This window comes from Miniopterus schreibersii (assembly GCF_964146895.1).
Source record: "Miniopterus schreibersii genome assembly, chromosome: 5".
NCBI lineage: Eukaryota > Metazoa > Chordata > Mammalia > Chiroptera > Miniopteridae > Miniopterus > Miniopterus schreibersii.
Window position 1 is genome coordinate 54488664 of NC_138106.1, and position 19469 is coordinate 54508132.

The following is a 19469-nucleotide window of genomic DNA, read 5'->3' on the forward strand; positions in this document are numbered from 1 at the left end:
TTGCTCATAAATCTAAACTTTGGGCAGAGCTTTCAAGAGATAGCTTGTCTCTGTTCTCCACAGCATCAAATGGGACAGCTCAATTGGAAATTGGAGAAGTCACTTTCAACATGACTCATTCTCCTTTTTTATTATTGATATTATTGAGATGACACTGGTTAATAAAGTTATATAGGTTTCAGGTGTACAATTCTATAGTCCATCATCTGTATATTGTATTGTGTGTCCACCACCACAAGTCAAGTTTCTACGCCTCCCCTTTTCCTCTTGTAATCATCATTCTGTTGTCTATGAGTTTTCTTTTTTGCTTAATCCCTTCACCTTTTTCACCCAGCGTCCCAAACCCCCTCCCCTCTGACAGCTGTCAGTCTGTTCTCTGTGTCTACAAGTCTGTTTCTATTTTGTTTGTTTGTTCATTAGATTCCACATATCAGTGAAATCATATGGTCTTTCTCTGACTGGCTTATTTCACTTAGCATAATATTCTCCAGGTCCATCCATGCTGTCACAAAAGGTAAGATTTCTTGCTGTTTTATGGCTGAGTAGTATTCCATTGTGTAAATGTACCACATTTTTTTATCCACTCATCTGATAATGGGCACTTAGGCCGCTTCCAAATTTTGGCTATTGTAACTAATGTTGCAATAAACATAGGGATGTGTATGCCCTTTGAATTAGTATTTCTGGTTTCTTCAGATATATTCCCAAAAGTGGTATCACTGTGCCATGAGGCAGCTCCATTTTCAATCTTCTGAGGTAACTCCATACCGTTTTCCACAGTGGCTGCACCAATCTGCATTCTCACCGACAGTTCACAAGGGTTCCCTTTTCTCTACACCCTCACCAATGTGTGTTGTTTGTTGATTTAGCCATGGTGAGATGTGTGTGGTGATATCTCATTGTGGTTTTAATTTGCATTTCTTAGATGATTAGTGACATTGAGCATATTTTCATATGTTTATTGGCCATCTGTATGTTCTCTTTGGAGAAGTGTCTATTCAAGTCCTTTGCCCATTTTTTAATTGGATTGTTTTGGTTTTTTTGGTGTTGAGTTTTATAAGTTCTTTATAAATTTTGGATATTAACCCCTTATCAGATGTATTATTGTGGAATATGTTCTCCCATTCTGTGGGTTGTCTTTTCATTTTGTTGATGGTTTCCTTTGCTATGCAAAAACTTTTTAGTTTGATGTAGTCCCATTTGTTTATTTTTTTCCTTTGTTTCCCTTGCCCAAGGAAATATATCAGAAAAAATATTGCTATGAGAAATGTCCCAGATTTTACTTCCTATGTTTCCTTCTAGGATTTTTATGGTTCCCAGTCTTACACTTAAGTCTTTAATTCATTTTTAGTTTATTCTTGTTGGTAAGAAGGTGGTCTAGTTTGATTTTTTTTTTTTGCATGTATCTGCCCAGTTTTCCCAACACCATTTACTGAATTGACTGTCTTTACTCCATTGTATGTTCTTGCCTCCTTTGTCAAGCATTAATTGACCATAAAGGTGTGGGTTTATTTCTGAGCTCTCTATTCTGTTTCATTAATTTATATGTCTGTTTTTATGCCATTACCATGCTGTTTTGATTACTATGACCTTGTAGTATAGTTTGGTATCAGGTAGTGTGATTCCTCCAACTTCGATTTTCTTTTTCAAGATTGCCGTGGCTATTTGGGGTCTTTTTTGGTTTCATAAAATTTTTGGTGGAGACGGGCTGGGGGTCTCCATTGACCAACTGCTCCCCGATGTCCTGGGTTGAGCTCTGCAATGACAGTGACCAACTGCTGATCTGGAGGCCTCAAGTTCTGCCTGGCCCCGGTCGATGCTGCTTCTGCCCACTGGACCTTCTGCTCCCCAATCAGGCCCAGCCCTGTGTCTGCACACAGGAGAAATGAGGTTCACATCCAGGGCTTGAGATAAACCTTGGGAAGAGGGGGTTGCCTGAGTGTTTCTCAACAGAAACACTTAAGACAAGAAGGGATTGGCAGGAAATATTCAAAGTGATGAAAAGCAAGAATGTACAATCAGGACTACTCTACCCAGCAAATCTATCCTTTAAAATGGAAGGAGAAATAAAAAGCTCCCAAGACCAGAAAAAACTAAAGGAGTTCATTACCACCCAACCAGTATTATAAGAAATGTTAAAGGGTCTTGGAAGAAACAAAACAGAGAAGCATAAACAATAAAATGGTAATAAATACATACCTATCCATAATCACTCTAAAGGTAAGTGGCTTAAAGAAGCAAGACTGGAGCCCAGTACTGGGCAATAATAAATGAATTTAGCTATTCTTTTATTTCAATACATTTTTACAGCAACAGAGTGAATTCAAACATAAAATCTAAGGCCCCCTCAGACAGCTCTCATCTATGGCAAAATCATCCGTGTCGTTGGAGAGTAATGAAGGCTGGTGTTGGGAAGAAGCAACTGTATTGCTTAGTTCACTTACTGCATTTGCCAACTTACATTTATACTCTACACCTTGATGTCTAATTCCAAAGAAAAATACACTGAGGGGCTCTTCTTTAGAGTAGATATAGGTATCCATGCAATTTAAGATCATCCATCTCAATCTACCTATTTACAGTGACAAATGCTTGTTATGGTAAGACATGGAAACAAATGTCCCTCCATTATACAGGGCCCTGCAAACTGGCTGCCCACACTGCTTCAGTTGGTCTCCACACTGTCCTGCTGAGTATGAGCTTTAGAGAGGTGGCCATGTTTGATGCTGATGGCAAGGCTCCTGTGATTAAACCAAAGAATTGCTACCCTGGAATAGCGTTACAAAGACTAGAAAGAAACCTTTTCACCACAAGCTCACACCAATTTACTTTCAAATAAAATCACTGAGCATGCCCATGAATCAGACACCAATACCTCTTAACTCTACCTTTGAACCTTCCACTTCAGTGCTGGCCAGGGTGAGTCAGTGGTTAGAGCATAGGCCGAGGCACCAAAGGGGTCCCGGGTTCAATCCCCAGTCAAGGGCACATGCCTGGGTTGCAGGTTCCATCCCAGGGTGTGCGTAGGAAGCAACCAATGGATGTGCCTTTTTCACATTGATGCCTCTCTCTCTCTGTGTCTTTCTCTCCCCCTCTCTTCACCCCCCGCCCACTACCTTCCTTCCACTCTCTCTAAAAATCAGTGGAAAAAATATCCTCAGGTGACGATTAACAACAACAACAAAAAAAACTCACCTTCTACTTCAGATTCAAAAGATAAAGCCTTCCCTGATGAATGCTGTTGTCTAGTACATGAGAATGTTCCAGCCATGCTATTGAGATGGGTTCCTGGAAGTAAGATGAGGAAAAGAATCTGTATTTTTCTTGATTTCTGCCCAAACATGCTTGTTCTGTAGGAGTCCTGGAGTTCTCAAAATCTTCAGTGCTAATCATGAATAAGAGTTCTGTTTACTTGAAAGAATGAAACTTGCTCAGTGTTGTATGAATAAAATGTGCCAGATTAAAAGAAATAATTGTTGCTCTTTGCCTAAACTGGTGTCCTGAAAGAAAGGGCCGCTTGCCTCACCACCCATCACCCAGTCTTAGGGCGTGTTCAATAGAGCTATGCCACATGACAATGCATTTATACCCTATAAATAACGAGCAACCAACCTTCAATGTGGCACCTAAACTCTCTAAGCCTCTGTGTTAGTTTGCTATGGCTGACAACAGAACACCACGGATTGGGTGGTTTAAACAGCATAAATTAATTTTCTCAAAGTTTTGGAGTTTAGAAGTTCAAGATCAACATGTCAGGAGATTTGGTGTCTCCTGAGGTCTCTCTCCTTGGTTTGCAAATGGTTCCCTTCATGCTATGTCCCTACATGTGCGTCCCTGGTGTTACTCTCTTCTTATAAAGACACCAGTCAGATCAAAGGAAGGCACACCACAATGGCTCCATTTTAGCTTAATCACCCCCTTTAAAAACATTATCTCCAGATACAGTCACATTCTGAGGTTGAGGCTTCAATAAATAAGTTGGGGGAGGGGATATAATTAAATCCATAACAGCCTCTGTAAAATTGGGCATCATGAGGATTTATGTAAGATGCAAACAAGAACATGAATTAGAAATTGCTTTATAAATTATGTCACCACACAAATATTGTATTACTGATATCATTTTTGTCATTATAATTATCTCTATGACATAGTGTCAGTCTCTTGGGAAATATAAATTTTCTACCTTGTAAATAATTATTGCACAGTGGATAAGAGAGCATGCTCAAGCCCTGGCCCGGTGTCTCAGCTGGTTGGAGTGTCATCCAGTACACGTATAGGCTTTGGGTTCAATCCCCAGTCAGGGCACATACCTAAGTTGCAGTTTCGATCCCAGGTCAGGGCAAGTAGGGGAGGCAACTGGTCAACGTTTCTCTCTCTCTTCCTTCCTCTCTCTCTAAAGTCAATAAAAAACATATGCTCCGGGCGGGGAGGATTTAAAAAGAGAGAACATGCTCCAGAATTAAGACGTCTAGATCCAAATCTTGGCTATCTGTGACCTTCCAAAATCATTTTAACCTCTCTAAACCTCAATTTTCCTATCTATAAGTTAGGGTTGTAGAAATAATATCCACCTTTGAGGGTTATTGAAACTATTAAAAGAGGGAATGCATGAAAATGACTAGATAATAGTACATGCTCAATAAGCGATGGTTGCTAGAAGCATTTAGACCTTGCTGCTGCTGCTCCCTCTCTCTCAGCCAGCAGAGGTCTCCGTCGCCGTCAGGCTCAGACTGGCTTCCCCGTGACAGCCTGCACTGCAGCTGCCAGGCACATCCACTGTCGGCAGAGAAAGCAGTGGAAGAATTAGCACGCTGTCTGAAGGAAGGAGAAGAAATCAAAACAAGAGAACAGGGAATTGTTAGGATTCCATGGGAAAGTGTTCTGTGAACAGGCGGCAGACCATGAATCAAGGCTGCCTAAGCTCTAGTGCTGCTTCAGAAACAGGGTCTCACCTACGCTGTCCTTAGTTGCATCTTACTTTAGCCAATTCTAAAGTTGAGTTAATAAAAATTAGTCATACATACCCCAGAAGAGCAATAAGAGTTCATTGAAAAATATTTTTGTAAATTTCTCTGAAAACAATGGGTGCTGCTAAGTGAAACATTTAACATGTCTCACAGTATTAAGTTTATTTCATCTCTATCACCAGTTCTATTCCATGCCTCAGTTTTTCTTCCACTGTAATATATAGCCTTCTTTTCCCACACAGGCTTACACCTCCAAGTTCAATTATTCTGTCAGTTGTGTTTTAAATTGTACTCATTTCTATTAACCACTTGTGGTACGAATTTGTTGATCTGTTCCTTCGGCTGAGCCAATCATCTTCACACCCACCAAAAGCTGGAACAATTAAACTAAGGAAGATGAAGAAATTAAAGCATAGAAGTAAAGACAGTGAGTGGGAAAGTGGGATTAAAAAGAGCACTGAGGGGGAAACACACGTGAGCTAAAAGAGCATTGCACAGAGCAGATAGAAGCAGAGAGGGAAGGGTAGAGCAAGGTAGAAAACGGATCCTGCCTTCATCTGCCTACTACTCCTCTCTTTCAGCACCAAGGACAGAGGCTCTGCAGGGCTGCCCCAAGCAACATTCCGTTTAGGGTCCCTCCCAAATCTCCCACAGAAAACGGATGCGTTCTAAAGCAGCTATGACACATGCAGTAAGGTCTATTAGGGAAGCTGGAAAAGCAGCACACAAGTGATGTCACCTTAGAGGCAAAAATGGGTGATTTTCTTTCTGTTCGTTTCCACAGTTTCCGGGTCTTGGGAAAGGCAAAGTTTGCTTTGCTTGGGCATGTCCGCTGTCAGTAAATGGCAACAGGAGTTGAGGTGCCTGAACTTCACAGTCTCCAGAAATCAAAAGAAATTTGCAGGGTAAGTAATTTTTCTTTTTGTTTCTACTTTAATACGCAGTGTTTTCCCCGAAGCTTATTTAATCAGTTTGGGGTTCTGTGGTTCTCTAAGAATATGCATTGAAACTCCATACCCGCTCTTACTTAAAAATGTGAAATCCTGAAGAAACGATGTTTTGTTTTCTTTTAGGGGGGCAATAGAAATCTGGCCTCTTTTCCCTCCTAAAAATTAGATTCTTGTGGGATCTCGTAGCTAAGCAAAGGCAGAATTAAAAGATGGAAAATAAAAAACTGTTATTATCCCTGGGATTTGTATGAAAGTCAATTGTATTCCTCTTAACAGTGTTACTTAATTGTAAGGGTCTGTTATTTTCAACTCCCCCAATTCAGCACCCTGGTAATCCAGGACTGAGGGTTTGGAGAGGCAGTGCTTTCAATAGTCTATTTAAAGCAAGGCTGTTTCCAAGTCAGAATTCAATTATTCCCAACAGAGATATGCAGTACTTGAGATGATGATTGTGTATGTTTTCTATAATGATGGCATATAATTTTGGGGGTATTGTTGTTGTTTAATTGTGGGACTTTCATTACTTACTGTAGTTTATTGGGTCAATGAAGTTGTTGCAGTTAGGCATTTGTTCCAGTTCATGCATTTCATTTAATCAAATACTATTAAAATGCATGCACAAATAATAATGCTGCAACAGCAAAGTGGAACTTAGATTCTAAACTTATTCTGCATACCTGTTTGTACTTTATAGGTAAAACCCTTCGCTTACTAATCTAAAATATCAGTAAGAAGTCCATCCTTGGATAAAAGTAAAGAATCACTGCTTGTCACAGCATTGGTTGGAGCTCTTGTAGCCAAAGAGAAGCAGATACAATATGAGAAAGTCTTACTCAGACACTTGTTTATTTATAGCTGAACATTTTCAAGGGTTTGTGTGGTTAGCAATGTGCAGGGTTGTTGAACAAGGAAAATACTGACAGTATCCCAATGAATACCTGATATGAAAGCATCGATACAGATGGCTGCTATTATGAAATAAGAATTGGAGCAAATACCAAAGATTTTATTCAATATTAAATTCAACTTCTAATGCATTGAAGTTTGTCATCAATTAATATTTGCTCATTGATTGACTGATACATTGAGTTCCCCATTTTATCTCTGATTAGAATGATAGGATGTTCAGTCCTTAGAGGTTGTGATGAAAAGTGAGGATGTTCTGCTTTACTGAGCAGGTTTAATTAGGGAAAAAGCATATTACCTTAGCTATGGGATCCCAGTAACCAGCTGTGGTTTTTCTCTGTACATTTGCCAATAATGTAAATGTGCTCACATATGTAAACATGCTATGTATTTCAATGCACCTGTGAATATTCATTAGGAAAATAAAGTAGACTGCAATCTGCAAGAATAAAATGTCATACAAATGCTAAAGACTACCTCTAATAACAATGACAATGTAACTCCCACTGTTGCTATGTGCAGTGCACACCTGCATTGACTTCACTGAGCTGAGTCAGGTGGTATGCACAAGGTACTCTTAAAAAGGAGGTTTTATAACTAGTCCTCATTTCAGATTTGTCTCCCTCGCCCCAATTGTGGGGTAGTTAAGAACATGAACTATGGAAACAGGCAGCTGTTGGTTTGAATCAGCTCCATCATTTACTCGTGTACAACTGCAGAGAGATACTTGACCTTTCTGTTTCTTACTTTCTTTATCTGTGAAAATGGGGGTAATAACAGTACCTACTTTCTTTATCAGGTTGTTGTGTGGTTTAAATATGATAACACTTAGAAATGTTAGCAATAATTATTAATTTTTTCAGGTAATATAGCAAGTCTGCATTGAAGCCCAGAAAATCTCTGGAGACTAGAGGTCAGAATGTAACTGAGGCCCTGCCTGGGTAGCTCAGTTGGTTGGCATGTCGTCCCGATGGGCCAAGGTTGGGGGTTCAATCCCCTGTCAGGGCACATACAAGAACCAACCAATGAGTGCATAAGTGGGTGGGACAGCAAATCGATGTTTCTCTCTCTTTCTCTCTCTCTAAAAAAAAATAATAAATAAAAAATTTCTTAAGAAAATAATATTACTGAGTAAAAGATTAAAGAAGGCAAAAGACAAGAATCTATGATACAAGTGATTTGGTCATGGGACCCTGCTATCGAAGTGTTTTGTTCCGGGTTTAGGAAAAACCATCTTTACCTGGAAATGACTGCCACACTGACTTCCCTCCCAGCATAAACACATTAAAGAAGTCATAAGTCTGAGATTTAAGGAAACCAAAGATCAAAGGTGGCCTCAACATGGCCCTCTACACATTGAATCGTGTAATCTTGAAAATGTTACAAAACCTCTCTCTTTCTCTCTCTCTGTTTTAATCTATAAAAGGAAGATATCAGTATCTGTCTTCAGGGCTGCTATAAATATTAAAATGTGATAATATGTGTAAAGTACTAGTGTTTGGCGCACAGCAGCAGCCAGAAGTGGTAGTGACTATTGTCTTCAGAAGGAGATTGAGAACTAAAGGTGTTTGTGGGGGACGGGGCTTGTGTTTTTTGCTTAATTCAATATCCTTAAGGAACAAGAAAAAGAATTACAACCCTGTAAAACTTAATAAATATCTTCCTAACAAACTCAAGGGGAGCCTGGTATGGAACCAGGTGCCAAAGAGGCATCCCACACGTGTTCCAGGCAGACTGCAGTTCAGGACTGAGGTGTTGAATATCCGCAAAGCAGGATGTATAGCATAGCTGATGGGGGCCTGACCCCTCTCTGTCTCTCTGTTTTTCAAAATAGATTATGCTCTCACTCTAAAAGATGCTAAAATAAATGATAGAGACCAAGATTAGTCTTGGTCTCTATCATTTGTAAGAAATTCAAAGGCTCATTAAAATTTGTAACTGGTGCTCTATATAAGGGATCTAAAAGAGTAAAACCAGCCCTGGCCAGTGTTGCTCAGTGGTTAGAGCATCGGCCCATGCACTGCAGGGCCATGGGTTCCATTCTCAGTCAAGTTCATGTACCTGGGTTGCAGGTTCGATCCCCAGCCCTGGTTGGGCACATGCAGGAGAGAGAATCGATGTTCCTCTCTCCCCCCTTCTCCCATCCCTCCCTCCCTTTCACCCTCTCTAAAAGTCAATGGAAAAAAATATCCTCAGATGAGGATTAACAAAATAAAAAATAATAAAAGAGCAAAACCAGTAGTAATCTTCTAGTCCTTGCCTTCTCCACTTTTTCACCTCCCATCCACTCTTAACTGCTAACACTCAGCTGAAGTCATCAGTAGTCTACTACTTTCCAAGTCCATTAGACATTCTGCAATTGTACTTTATTTGATGACCTCTTTACCTATTCCCACTTCCTTTAACAATAAAAGCTGCAACATTTCAAGTGCTACCTGCCAGACATTATGCTAGAGCCGTGATTCTCAATGGGGAGAGCAATTTTGCCCCACAAAAGACAATTGAGAATGTCTGGAGACATTTTTTGGTTGTCACAATTTAGGGGAAGGGGAGTGCTACTGTCATCTACTGGGTAGAAAGATGTCAGGGAAGCTGCTAATCATCCTACGACAGATGCACAGGACAACCCCCCACCACAAACTGTCAATAGTTACAAGCGTTTGCATCTATAATTTTATTTGATTATCATAATAACCCTGTGGAGTGGATATGATTATTCTCATTTTGCTGATGAGGAGACCAGGCTATCATTATGAATTACGTAGAGAGTGATTATTAAGTTAATGAATTCTCTAGTCTCTTCGCTTCTCCTACCTGAGACCAGTTTACTACTATCTGTTAGCATATCAGAGGGAGAAAGAAAGGAGAAAATCCAGGCAAGCTCTGTGTTATATAAGCGATGCTGGTTTAAAAAAAAAAAAAAAAAAAATCTAAGGAGAGAGGATGTTGAAACAATTAGCAGAGAGATGGGGAGGAATCTAGCATCTCCCTCGTTTTCTGCTTTCATCTCCCACACCGCATCTCATCAGGAACTGCGGGACAGCCAAGGCTTACCCCCACCTGCTGCTGTAAAGAATCAAAGGCCTGCGACAGTACAACGCCAAATAAGTAAATAAATCAGAAATCTATGAAATCGTGGTTCCACCATCAGGCTCAGAATTGATTTCCAGAGTTGAAGGTTTCCCTTCACATAATTAGTCATTGACATTCAGCTGTACTATTTTTAATTAGCTGTCAAACTTCTGCAGAGCAAAATGTCCAGCAAGATGGTAACAAATATCCCAGGGTTTCCTCATCCCTCTTTCCCTGACATGGCCAACTGCAGACCCCCGGAAAGAGTGATTTCCCACCGCTGCTTTCCAAGGTGGCCCCATTGCAGAGGGAAACGACTTCTGGGTCTGAGCCTGCATCAAAGGTGAAAATACTCTCGAACAATCAGCAAGCATTGTGTTTTTCCAAAAGCTCTTGGCGGCAGCAGTGTTATCTCCAGGGTAGCAGCTGCCCTTCTCCAAATAATGAAGAAATTATAATTATTATCAAAAATTATTATTATGCTTTAAAATATATTGAGTGCAAACAGTGTGCCAAGATAAAGAACAATTTCTTTGAACAATTCTCTGAATTCAATCCAAGTCGGTCTCCCCTTATAGTCATTTGTTCATTTTAACACTTACACATTCCAGGCTGAAATGTTTCAAAATAGAGTACGAAATGACAACCATGATTAGGCCAATCTCCTAATCAAAGGAGAGCTGCAGGTATCAGGAGTGAGAGCGAAACCTGGCCACCGAGCCAGCCTTTCCCTCTGCCAGGGCCTGGAATGAGAGTTCCCATGGAGGCCCATGGGCTCCATATCTAAATATTTTAGCCATAACCAACAAACCATTGAATAAAATGTTTAATCCTTTTGCCTTGACAAATAAATCTTCCTACTCTGAAAGGCCAGGTTTGAATTTAGCATTCCTGAGCCCTTAAGAGTGCCATACAAAATGTGAGAGGGCAGGAGAAGCTGCTCCCCAACTCCCATCCTGTCCCAGGGACTTTGTCTTCTTCTCTCCCCACCTCAGGCTACACCCAAGCTATTCATCTGAGCTCCCAAAGAGCTACCAAGTGAGCCCAGTGAGCCCAGTGAGCCCACATACACACGGCACAGTCTAGGCTCAGGTAGACAAATTCAGAACGATACCGGTGCTGCCCTAGAAACAGGCTCCAAGCAGTTTGGGCTGAGAATTCTGTGATCTTTGTACCCAGAGCATGTTCTAAAAGGGGAGTGTGAGCTCTTGGTGGGCCTGCTCCTTGGTGCTATGGGGGGGCATGACCTCATCCTATAGGGAGGATATGACCAGATAGGGCCCGGAGTAGGGTCCTTTAAAGCACAAAGCCCAGGGCCAGAGTCACTCATGCCCAGGTCTCAGGGCCATACTATAGGAGGTAGAGCCTTCCCCCAGCACTGGCTGTAATGCACTGTTACCCTTGGCACACAGGCATTGCCACAGTTTTCTTCAGGATATGGTGACTTTTGTCCCCGTCCCCCCCCCCACACACACACACACAAACTTGGCTCTAGTTGCCCATAGTCCTTTCTTCAGAGCTGGCCCCAACAGGCTGGTGTCCTGGGGGCAGCTGATGGGCTCTGCTCCTTTCCCACTCTAGGTCCAAAGTCCCCACAGTTTGAGGACTGGCTCTTCCCAGTGAGCAGTGACATGACAGTTGTTATGGCTTTCAGAGCCGAGGAGGACATTGGGAGGATCAGAAGGCCCATGTGCTAGTTCTGCCACTAATAAACTGTGTGACAAGACATGCCATTCGTCCTTCCGGGTCTCAATTTCCCTGTTTGAAAAGTGAGGGCTTTGGACTAGGTCAGAGGGTGCAAACGGGTGGGGTGGGGGTCATGGGCCCAGGGATGTGAGACTGGCGGCCAGGGGAGGACTTCATAGGCCTTAACCATTCCTTTAATTGGTAGCCAATCTTTAAAAATTAGGTTTCAGATGAAATTCCACACGTGGATTTTCCCTAAATATAAAAACCACTTATTGCCTCTAGACTCTGTCACTCCTGCGACTGTCTCTCCCACCCTACCATGCCCTGTGTAAGATGCAAGAGAGAGAATGGGAGGCTGAAGGGAGTCGAGAGACAGGGAGGCAAAGGAAAAGTCCAACGGGTGCAACAGAGGATGGGAGGGAGGGCACAAAGCAGGAGGGGGGGACTCAGAGAAAATGACCAATGGAAGAAAAAGAGATTATGCTTACATAGCTTGCTAGGTGTCAGGTATGGCTTTCAATGTCTCACGTATAAAGCAGCTCATTTAATCCTCACAAAAGCCCCATGGGAAGGGTTCCATCATGTCCCCCTTTTACAGAGACGGAAAATGAAGCTCAGAGAGGCGAAGTCACTGAGTTAGGCAGTGGCAGAGCTGGGATCCCGATTCTGCACGGGCCCCCCTCCCCATCTTACTCAGAGTCCAAGCCTGGTTCTGTCACCAGCCCCGCACCTCTCAGCCCCACGCCCCCCACCCTGCCCCTGCCTCACGTGGCTCCAGCCACACTGACCTCCCGTTCAGCAGCCTCGTTGTCTCTGTAGCCGCTGTTCCTTCTGCTTGGACGACTCTTCCCCAGAAGTCTGCACAGTTAGCTTTCTCAGAACCTCCAGGTCTTGACTCAGTTGTCACCTCCCCCAGGAGGGCTTGATTACTCTAGTTAGAAATTGCCTCAGACACCCTCCTCACACACCCCCAATCCTTCCCTCTCCTTACCCCCTTCCCTGATTTATTGTTCTCCAAAATACATATCATCATCAAACATACTATATCTTTTGTGTATCTTGTTTATTAGCCTTCTCTTCCTGAATGGTGTCTTCAAGACGGCAGGAATTTTTTTTTCGGCAGGATATATTTTTATTGATTTTTAGAGAGAAAGAAACATCACTGTGAGAGAGAAACACAGACCGGTTGCCTCCCTTACATGTCCCCATTGGGAGATCGAACCCGTAACCTAGGGATGTGCCCTGACTAGGAATCGAACCTGAAACCTTTTGGTGCACAGGATGATGCTCCAATAAACTGAGCCACCAGCCAGGGCAAGAGGACAGGAATTTTTATTTTCCTTTTGTTCGTTGCTGTATTTCCAGTGCTTAGAACAGTGCTGTTATATAGAAAGAGCTCAGTACGTACGTATTTGTTGAAGCAATAAATCAAAATGTGCATGCAAGCAGCCCAGGTCCAAAGAGGCGCATTTTACCGACGTTGTTTTCTGTCTCCTCCCAGGACACCCATTGGGGTCACTCCTCTCCCTCTGGGCTATGGCGCCACTGAGTCAGCTGAGTGGCCACATCAACTCCACCTGTGGGGCAGACAACTCCACGGGGGCCAGCCGGGCCCGCACGCACGCCTACTATGCGCTGTCCTACTGCTCGCTCATCCTGGCCATTGTCTTTGGCAATGGTCTGGTGTGTGTGGCTGTGCTGAGGGAGCGGGCCCTGCAGACCACCACCAACTACCTGGTAGTGAGCCTGGCTGTGGCAGACTTGCTGGTGGCCACCTTGGTGATGCCCTGGGTGGTATACCTGGAGGTGAGTGAGCCCAGGTTCGGGCTATGCATGTGACTGTGCCTGTCCTTGTGTTCCCTGAGCTCCTGGCCTTCTGGGCTCAAAATGTTCCCTGCTGTGATCTGGGGACTGGAGAAGGAAGGACAGCCCCTGTCCTCCTCCCTTTCATGAGGGACGGGAGGTCTTGAGAGCAGCCACTCCCCAGCATCACTTGCCGACATCAGATCCAGGGAGCTGGGAATGATTCTGTTCCCGGGGCTCCAGTATCCAGGTAACCAGACTTGAGTGATGGGGCTCATCCTGAAAATGCACCAGGTTTACTCTCCGTGACAGGCGTGTCTCAAAGACGTGAGCAATTGGGGGAGGCAGTCCAGCAGGCACCTTCATCAGTGTGTCAATGCACATGAGGCTGAGAACGTGCAGGAGGGATTTGGGACAAGGTTGGGGGGAGCAAAAGGGATTATAGAAAAAAATTTAATGAATGAGAGAAAAAGGAGAGAAAGAATAGCCTGTAAACAGATGAGGCTTCTTCAGATGGTTCAGTTGCCCTCAGACTTGGTTCTTTCCTCCTGGATATCAACTCTCCACAGACTGCTCCCAAAGGAACAGACCAAACCTCCAAACTTACATATGTGTATTTCTTTTTTTAAAAATATGATTTTATTGATTTGAGAGAGAGAGAGAGAGAGACATCGATGAGAGAGAAACATCAGCTGGCTGCCTCCTGCACGCCCCCTACTAGGGATCAAGTCCTAAACCGGGGCATGTGCCCTGACCAGGAATCGAACCAGTGAGCTTTTGGTGCATGGGACCATGCTCAACCAGCTGAGCCACGCCAGACAGGCCTAAATTTGTATTTTTGATGCCTCCCTTAATAGCACAGAGCCCTCACCAATCAGATAATGCAGCAGGCCCTGCAGAATTCTTTTGGAGAAGAAACATTTCTTAAATATGAAAGTATTTTCATTCAAAAGTGCAAAAGCAGAGTCAGGAGGTGATCAAGACACAACATCCACTTGCTAACAAAGAGATTGGGGTGCCTATACCTGTTCAAGAAACAGATATTCTCACCGGGAAAACATGCAATATACTAAAGAGTTTTTTAAGGCATCTTGATATACTATTAATATTTCTCCTCTGCACTGTGCATCATTCTAAAGAGGTATCCAATGAAGGATCAAAATGATGCTATGATTAAGAGAAATTAAAATTCATCAAATTAATATCTCAGTTAATATTAATAGTCAAGATGACAGTTAATTAAGTATGACATATCACAGGAGAGCAGAAACTTCGAACATAGACTGCCTAGGCTGGTTTTTGTATTAAAGAATGACTGGAAACTAAAATTAGACTCATGATCTCAATAGGGAGACATAGAAGAAAGAAAATAAAGAAGAAAAGGAAAAGATGGAAAACAAGCGGTGTGATTAGGAATAGATTTAATGGCTAAGGCAGCCACTTTCAACCTCTTTCATCTCATGGCACACATAAACTAATTACTAAAATTCTGCGGCACACCAAAATAAATATATTTTTGCCAATCTGACAAAAAAAACAGGCATAATTTTGATTTATTTACAAAAAAAATAACCCACCAATATTAAATACCTATCCTTTTTGCTCCAAAGTGACTTTTTTAAAAATCAGGTGCCTATACTTGTATATAAGTATTTCTGGGACCAAGAATTAACCAATCACACACAACTTTATTATGTTATATGACCAATAAGATGTGACCTCTATATTTATGGTTCAAGACAGGACATTCACACCAGATGGCTATTGTTGTGTTGGCTGTTGTCATTTTTTTATTTGGCAATCTAAGGGAAAAGAGTTCAGTGCCCCTGGCTAAATTGGTATTGCATGTTTTAAAATCCTTGCAGCACACCAGCTGAAAATTGCTGGGCTAAGGGAATACTCAGAGGAAAAAATATGCATTTATTCTTTCCAGTTAGGATAATCCTGACGACAAAGGGTCTTGTAATTATCTTGACTTTTCTGTCATCCTAATTAGGCTGAGACAGCCTTGAAGTCAGGAACAATATATTTGTTCTTTTTTTCCTGTAGTCCAAACACACTAGCTGGCACATAATATGTGCTAAATAAATATTTGCTATATGAATGATTAAATGAACCTGTTTTGCATTGTCTGCATTAGATGGTCAATTCCTGCTTATATCAGTTGCTGCTGTGTCTATTGTAACAATGAACTATTTCTTTTACATTCAATAATAATGAGACTGGAAAGGAGTTAAAAGCATGTGATATCTCTGTTCAAAAGTGAGGCAGACTTTAGGTGCTATAACCTAGTATGGATTAGTCAATAATTCATAATACGACCATCCCCCACCAAGGTGTTTCTGTCCATCCCTATGCCTTACAAGGATTCTTAAGTCTTCCAGAAAGATGAATGTCAGAAACAAATGCAGGAAGAGGACTTTCAGTCTAATAAGCATTTCAATGGCCCCTGAAATAAAACCCAGCTTCCTGTGTCTGTAACAAAGTCGTTCAGGAGCACTCTTTGCCTGTCCATTTGTGATTGCTTCCAGGACTACGGATGGGCCATATTGGAAAATCTCTCTATATATTGGTATAAGAGATGTACATTGTGACTTTTCCACATTAGATACCATGGCAGCCCCTTATAGCCACACCTGCCAAAAAAGATAATGCCCCTTCTACTGCTGAACATGAGGGCAACTGAGGCATGAAATCTTGCCAAAGTCTCAGTGAACACTCTGCAGGTTGGATCTACGTGTTTTCCCCTCTGAGAAGAATTCTGGTGGAGCTCTTGGTCTCCCCCCATAGGAACCAATATGCCTTCTTTCCAACAGGTTATTTGGTATAGGTGTTCAATAATCAAGAGCATGGTCCAATAATCATATAAAGAAGATTTCAGACAGCAGAGACATCTCTCCACTGAGAAATGGGCTTTAGCACCTCAATTTGGTCTTTCCCACTTGCTTCAAGGCTCTACTCAATGCAACTTAATATCTCCGCATTGCTTCCTCCAACAGCCCACTCAGGGGCCATGTCAATAAAAGATAGAATATAACTTAAAGTAGACATCACTAACAGGTTAATATAGTCGAAGGTTCTAGTCCAAAGGACCAGGTCTCCTTATTCCACCCCAGTATATACTTTTTTTAGTCTTAAATACCTGCCTGCTTTCTGCAGCCCTCAGGAGCAGATGCAGTACCTTAACAAGAGAAAAGAGCACTTTGAGCCCTTAAAGGCCTTCTTAACAGCACTGTGAATATATAAATCCATGTGCTCTCACTAACTTGTCCTAATGATCGCTCAGTTTGAGTAGTTGGTCTAGTAATTGCATGATTATACCTAAGAGCTCCCTTGGAAAGAGGAAAGGATGCCATGTGGACCACGGAGACCGCTGTAAGCTTGAGGGGCCCCGATATGATAGGACAGAAATGAGAAGAACACTATGAGGGGAGACCAAATTAGCTGCCCAATTCACAGCTTCCTGTGCTCTGATTTGAATACATCCATCTTCTTTGAAGGGAATACTGGCTCATATTTGCCAGATACCTTCCTTAAAAGAAAAATTGGCTCATTTTGCCAGACATCAGTATGTATGAGTTAGGAATGTTTGGGCTGTAAATATTGAAAATTTTGACTGATTGTGGCTTAAACAAATAAGAGCTACTTTTCTCACATAACCATTCTGGAGGAAGGCAATTGCTGCTGGTTCAGCCCCATGGTATCATCAAGAACCTTCCTGTTTACCATCCGTGGCAAGCTGGCTTACTTCATGCTACTCACAGGATGGCTGCCACAGCCTCAGCATCACAGCCGTATTAAAAAATAAGATAGGTGGGACTCTGAATGGGTGGCTCAGTTGGTTGGAGTGCTGTCCCATGCACCAAAAGATAGCGAGTTTAATTCCTGGTCAGGGCACATACCAAGGTTTCACGTTTGATCTCCAGTTGGGGTGTGTACTGGAGATCGATGTTTCTCACTTAACATTGATGTTTCTCTCCCATGCTCTCTTGCTCTCTCTCTCTCTCTCTCCCCCTTCCTTTCTCTCTAAAAAATCAACAAAAACATATCCTCAGGTGAGGATTTAAAAAAATAAGAAAGGTGGGACTGCAGAAAAAAAAAGCCATTTCCCTGGTGTCTCGAAACTTCTCCCTAAGGGACTTCACTTAAGTCTAATTGGCCAGAAATGGATCATAAAGCCACTTTTAGCTGAAAGGGACAACAGAGAAAGTGAAAATGTGGATTTCATTTAAAAAGATGTGGAGTCCTGGCTGGTGTTGTTCAGTGGTTAGAGAGTCGGCCCCCACACAGAAGGGTCTCGGGTTCGATTCCCAGCCCCAGTCAGGGCACATGCGGGAGGTAGCTGGTCGATGTGTCTCTCTCACATCGATGTTTCTCTCTCCCTCCCTCTCTCTCTCTCTCTCCCTCTCCTTCTCCTCTCTCCCTTCCTCCCTTCCATTCTCTCTAAAAATCAATGGAAAAAATATCCTCAGTTAAGGATTAACAACAAGAAAAAAGAAGTGGAGGTGAGGAATTGCTGTGCGGTAGGCAATAAAATGTCACATATCACATCACATCGTGCTTCTGATGGAATTCACTGGGATGAATGTCATTCTAACACAGTCATGCTTTGAGACAGGCTCAGAAATTGGAGTTAGAAGATGTGGGAATTAAGTGATTAAAATGGAGGTGACAACTATGCTTTTCTTATCTCATAGGATGTGTGTTAGGCTCAACTGTCATCCACTGAGGAAGTGTTTTGATAACTAAAATGTGTAATCTATAAATATCTCAGTTAAGACACTTTTAGTTGTACGTAAAAGGAAATTTAACTCCAATTGACTTAAACAGTAAACAGAATGCTTTGGCTCTCACACCGGGAACTTCTGGTGGTAAGGTGGACTGCAGGCACAGCTGGAACAGGGGCCCATCTCCATTTCTCTACAACTCCCTCAGCTCTGTCTTTTTCCATATATTGGCTTTATCCATAGGCAAAGGGCAAGCTATAAGACTCCCATCTGCACAACATGAGCAAGAGAGAAAATCTGTGTCCCCGAATTTCTGGTAGATGAATCAATATATACTTTGATTAGACTGGTTTATAGCACGTGATTTTCTCTGAGCTAATTATTGAATAGAAATTTTGATTTAGCAAAGAAGTGTTCCTTCCATGGAACACGTTGACTGCTCAGGAATCTCATGGATTCCCAGTGGAATCCGAGGACTATTGGAAAGAGGTAGGAGGACTGTCAGCAAGTACGCACCGCATGGTTTCCTTGTTACCATTCTCATCATTAAGGCCCACAGGAGCCGGGGCTCGGGCAGTATATAAAGGTGAATGAGCAGCAGCCAATCACTGACGCTCCTCAGTTTCTCTGTCCCCAGGCCTAGCAGAGAAGTTTATGATAAAAATCATGCCGAGCCCAGCCGCCTCGGCTCAGCGCATGAGCATCTACCGAGGACCCAGGAGATCACCATTTGATTCCTGGTCAGGGCACGTGCACGGTTTCGGGCTAGATCCCAAGTGGGGGATGTGCAGGAGGCAGCCAGTTAATGATTCTCTCATCGTTGATGTTTCTATCTCTCTCTCTCCCTCTCTCTTCCTCTCTCTGAAATCAATAAAGACATAGTTTAAAAAAACAAAAACCATGCAGGCGACCTCAGCACTGTTATAGTCCAGAGAGCCCTGGCCTGGCTGTCTCTTGAATTCAGTTTGCAGCATTTTCTCACAAACTCTTTTCTGTGCCACACCAAATAGTTCTATCTCGGATTCCCTCTCAAGCTTTTAATTTCCTGCTTTAAAAGCTACAGTCTGTTTGGAGATGTCCTCTCCAGGCACAACCATCCCATTTTGTTCCACTCAGTTAAGCACCTTTTGTGATGTTTAATGCACTTATATCAGGACAGAAAGGCAACCTAAGCAGCCAGGGGAGCATTTGGAATACTAAACTCAGAGTACTTAGGTCCCAGTGTGGACAGGAGAAAAGACTCGAGGGTTAAGTAATGTAGACAAGCCAAAAAGAGCAGGGTGGGTTCAGGCAGGGAAATGCAGCACAGAGAGAGACTGAGATCAGATGGTGACAACAGGAAAGAACAGCAC

At 42.5% G+C, this 19469-nt stretch overlaps 1 protein-coding gene across 4 annotated transcripts in view; it reads left to right on the forward strand.

The window, feature by feature from the left end:
* Window positions 1–5444: 5444 nt before the first annotated feature.
* Window positions 5445–19469, forward strand: part of DRD3 (dopamine receptor D3) — a 42756-nt gene continuing 28731 nt past the window's right edge. For 2 of the 4 annotated variants that reach the window (XM_081137952.1, XM_081137950.1), the window contains exons 1-3: window positions 5482–5661; window positions 5755–5875; window positions 13089–13393. In XM_081137952.1, coding sequence (XP_080994078.1) covers window positions 13124–13393 — 270 coding nt within the window. In that variant the 5' untranslated portion in view covers window positions 5482–5661; window positions 5755–5875; window positions 13089–13123. Of the gene's footprint in view, window positions 5876–13088; window positions 13394–19469 lie in introns of all 4 variants that reach the window. The other 2 variants (XM_081137949.1, XM_081137951.1) reach the window with 1 other exon arrangement.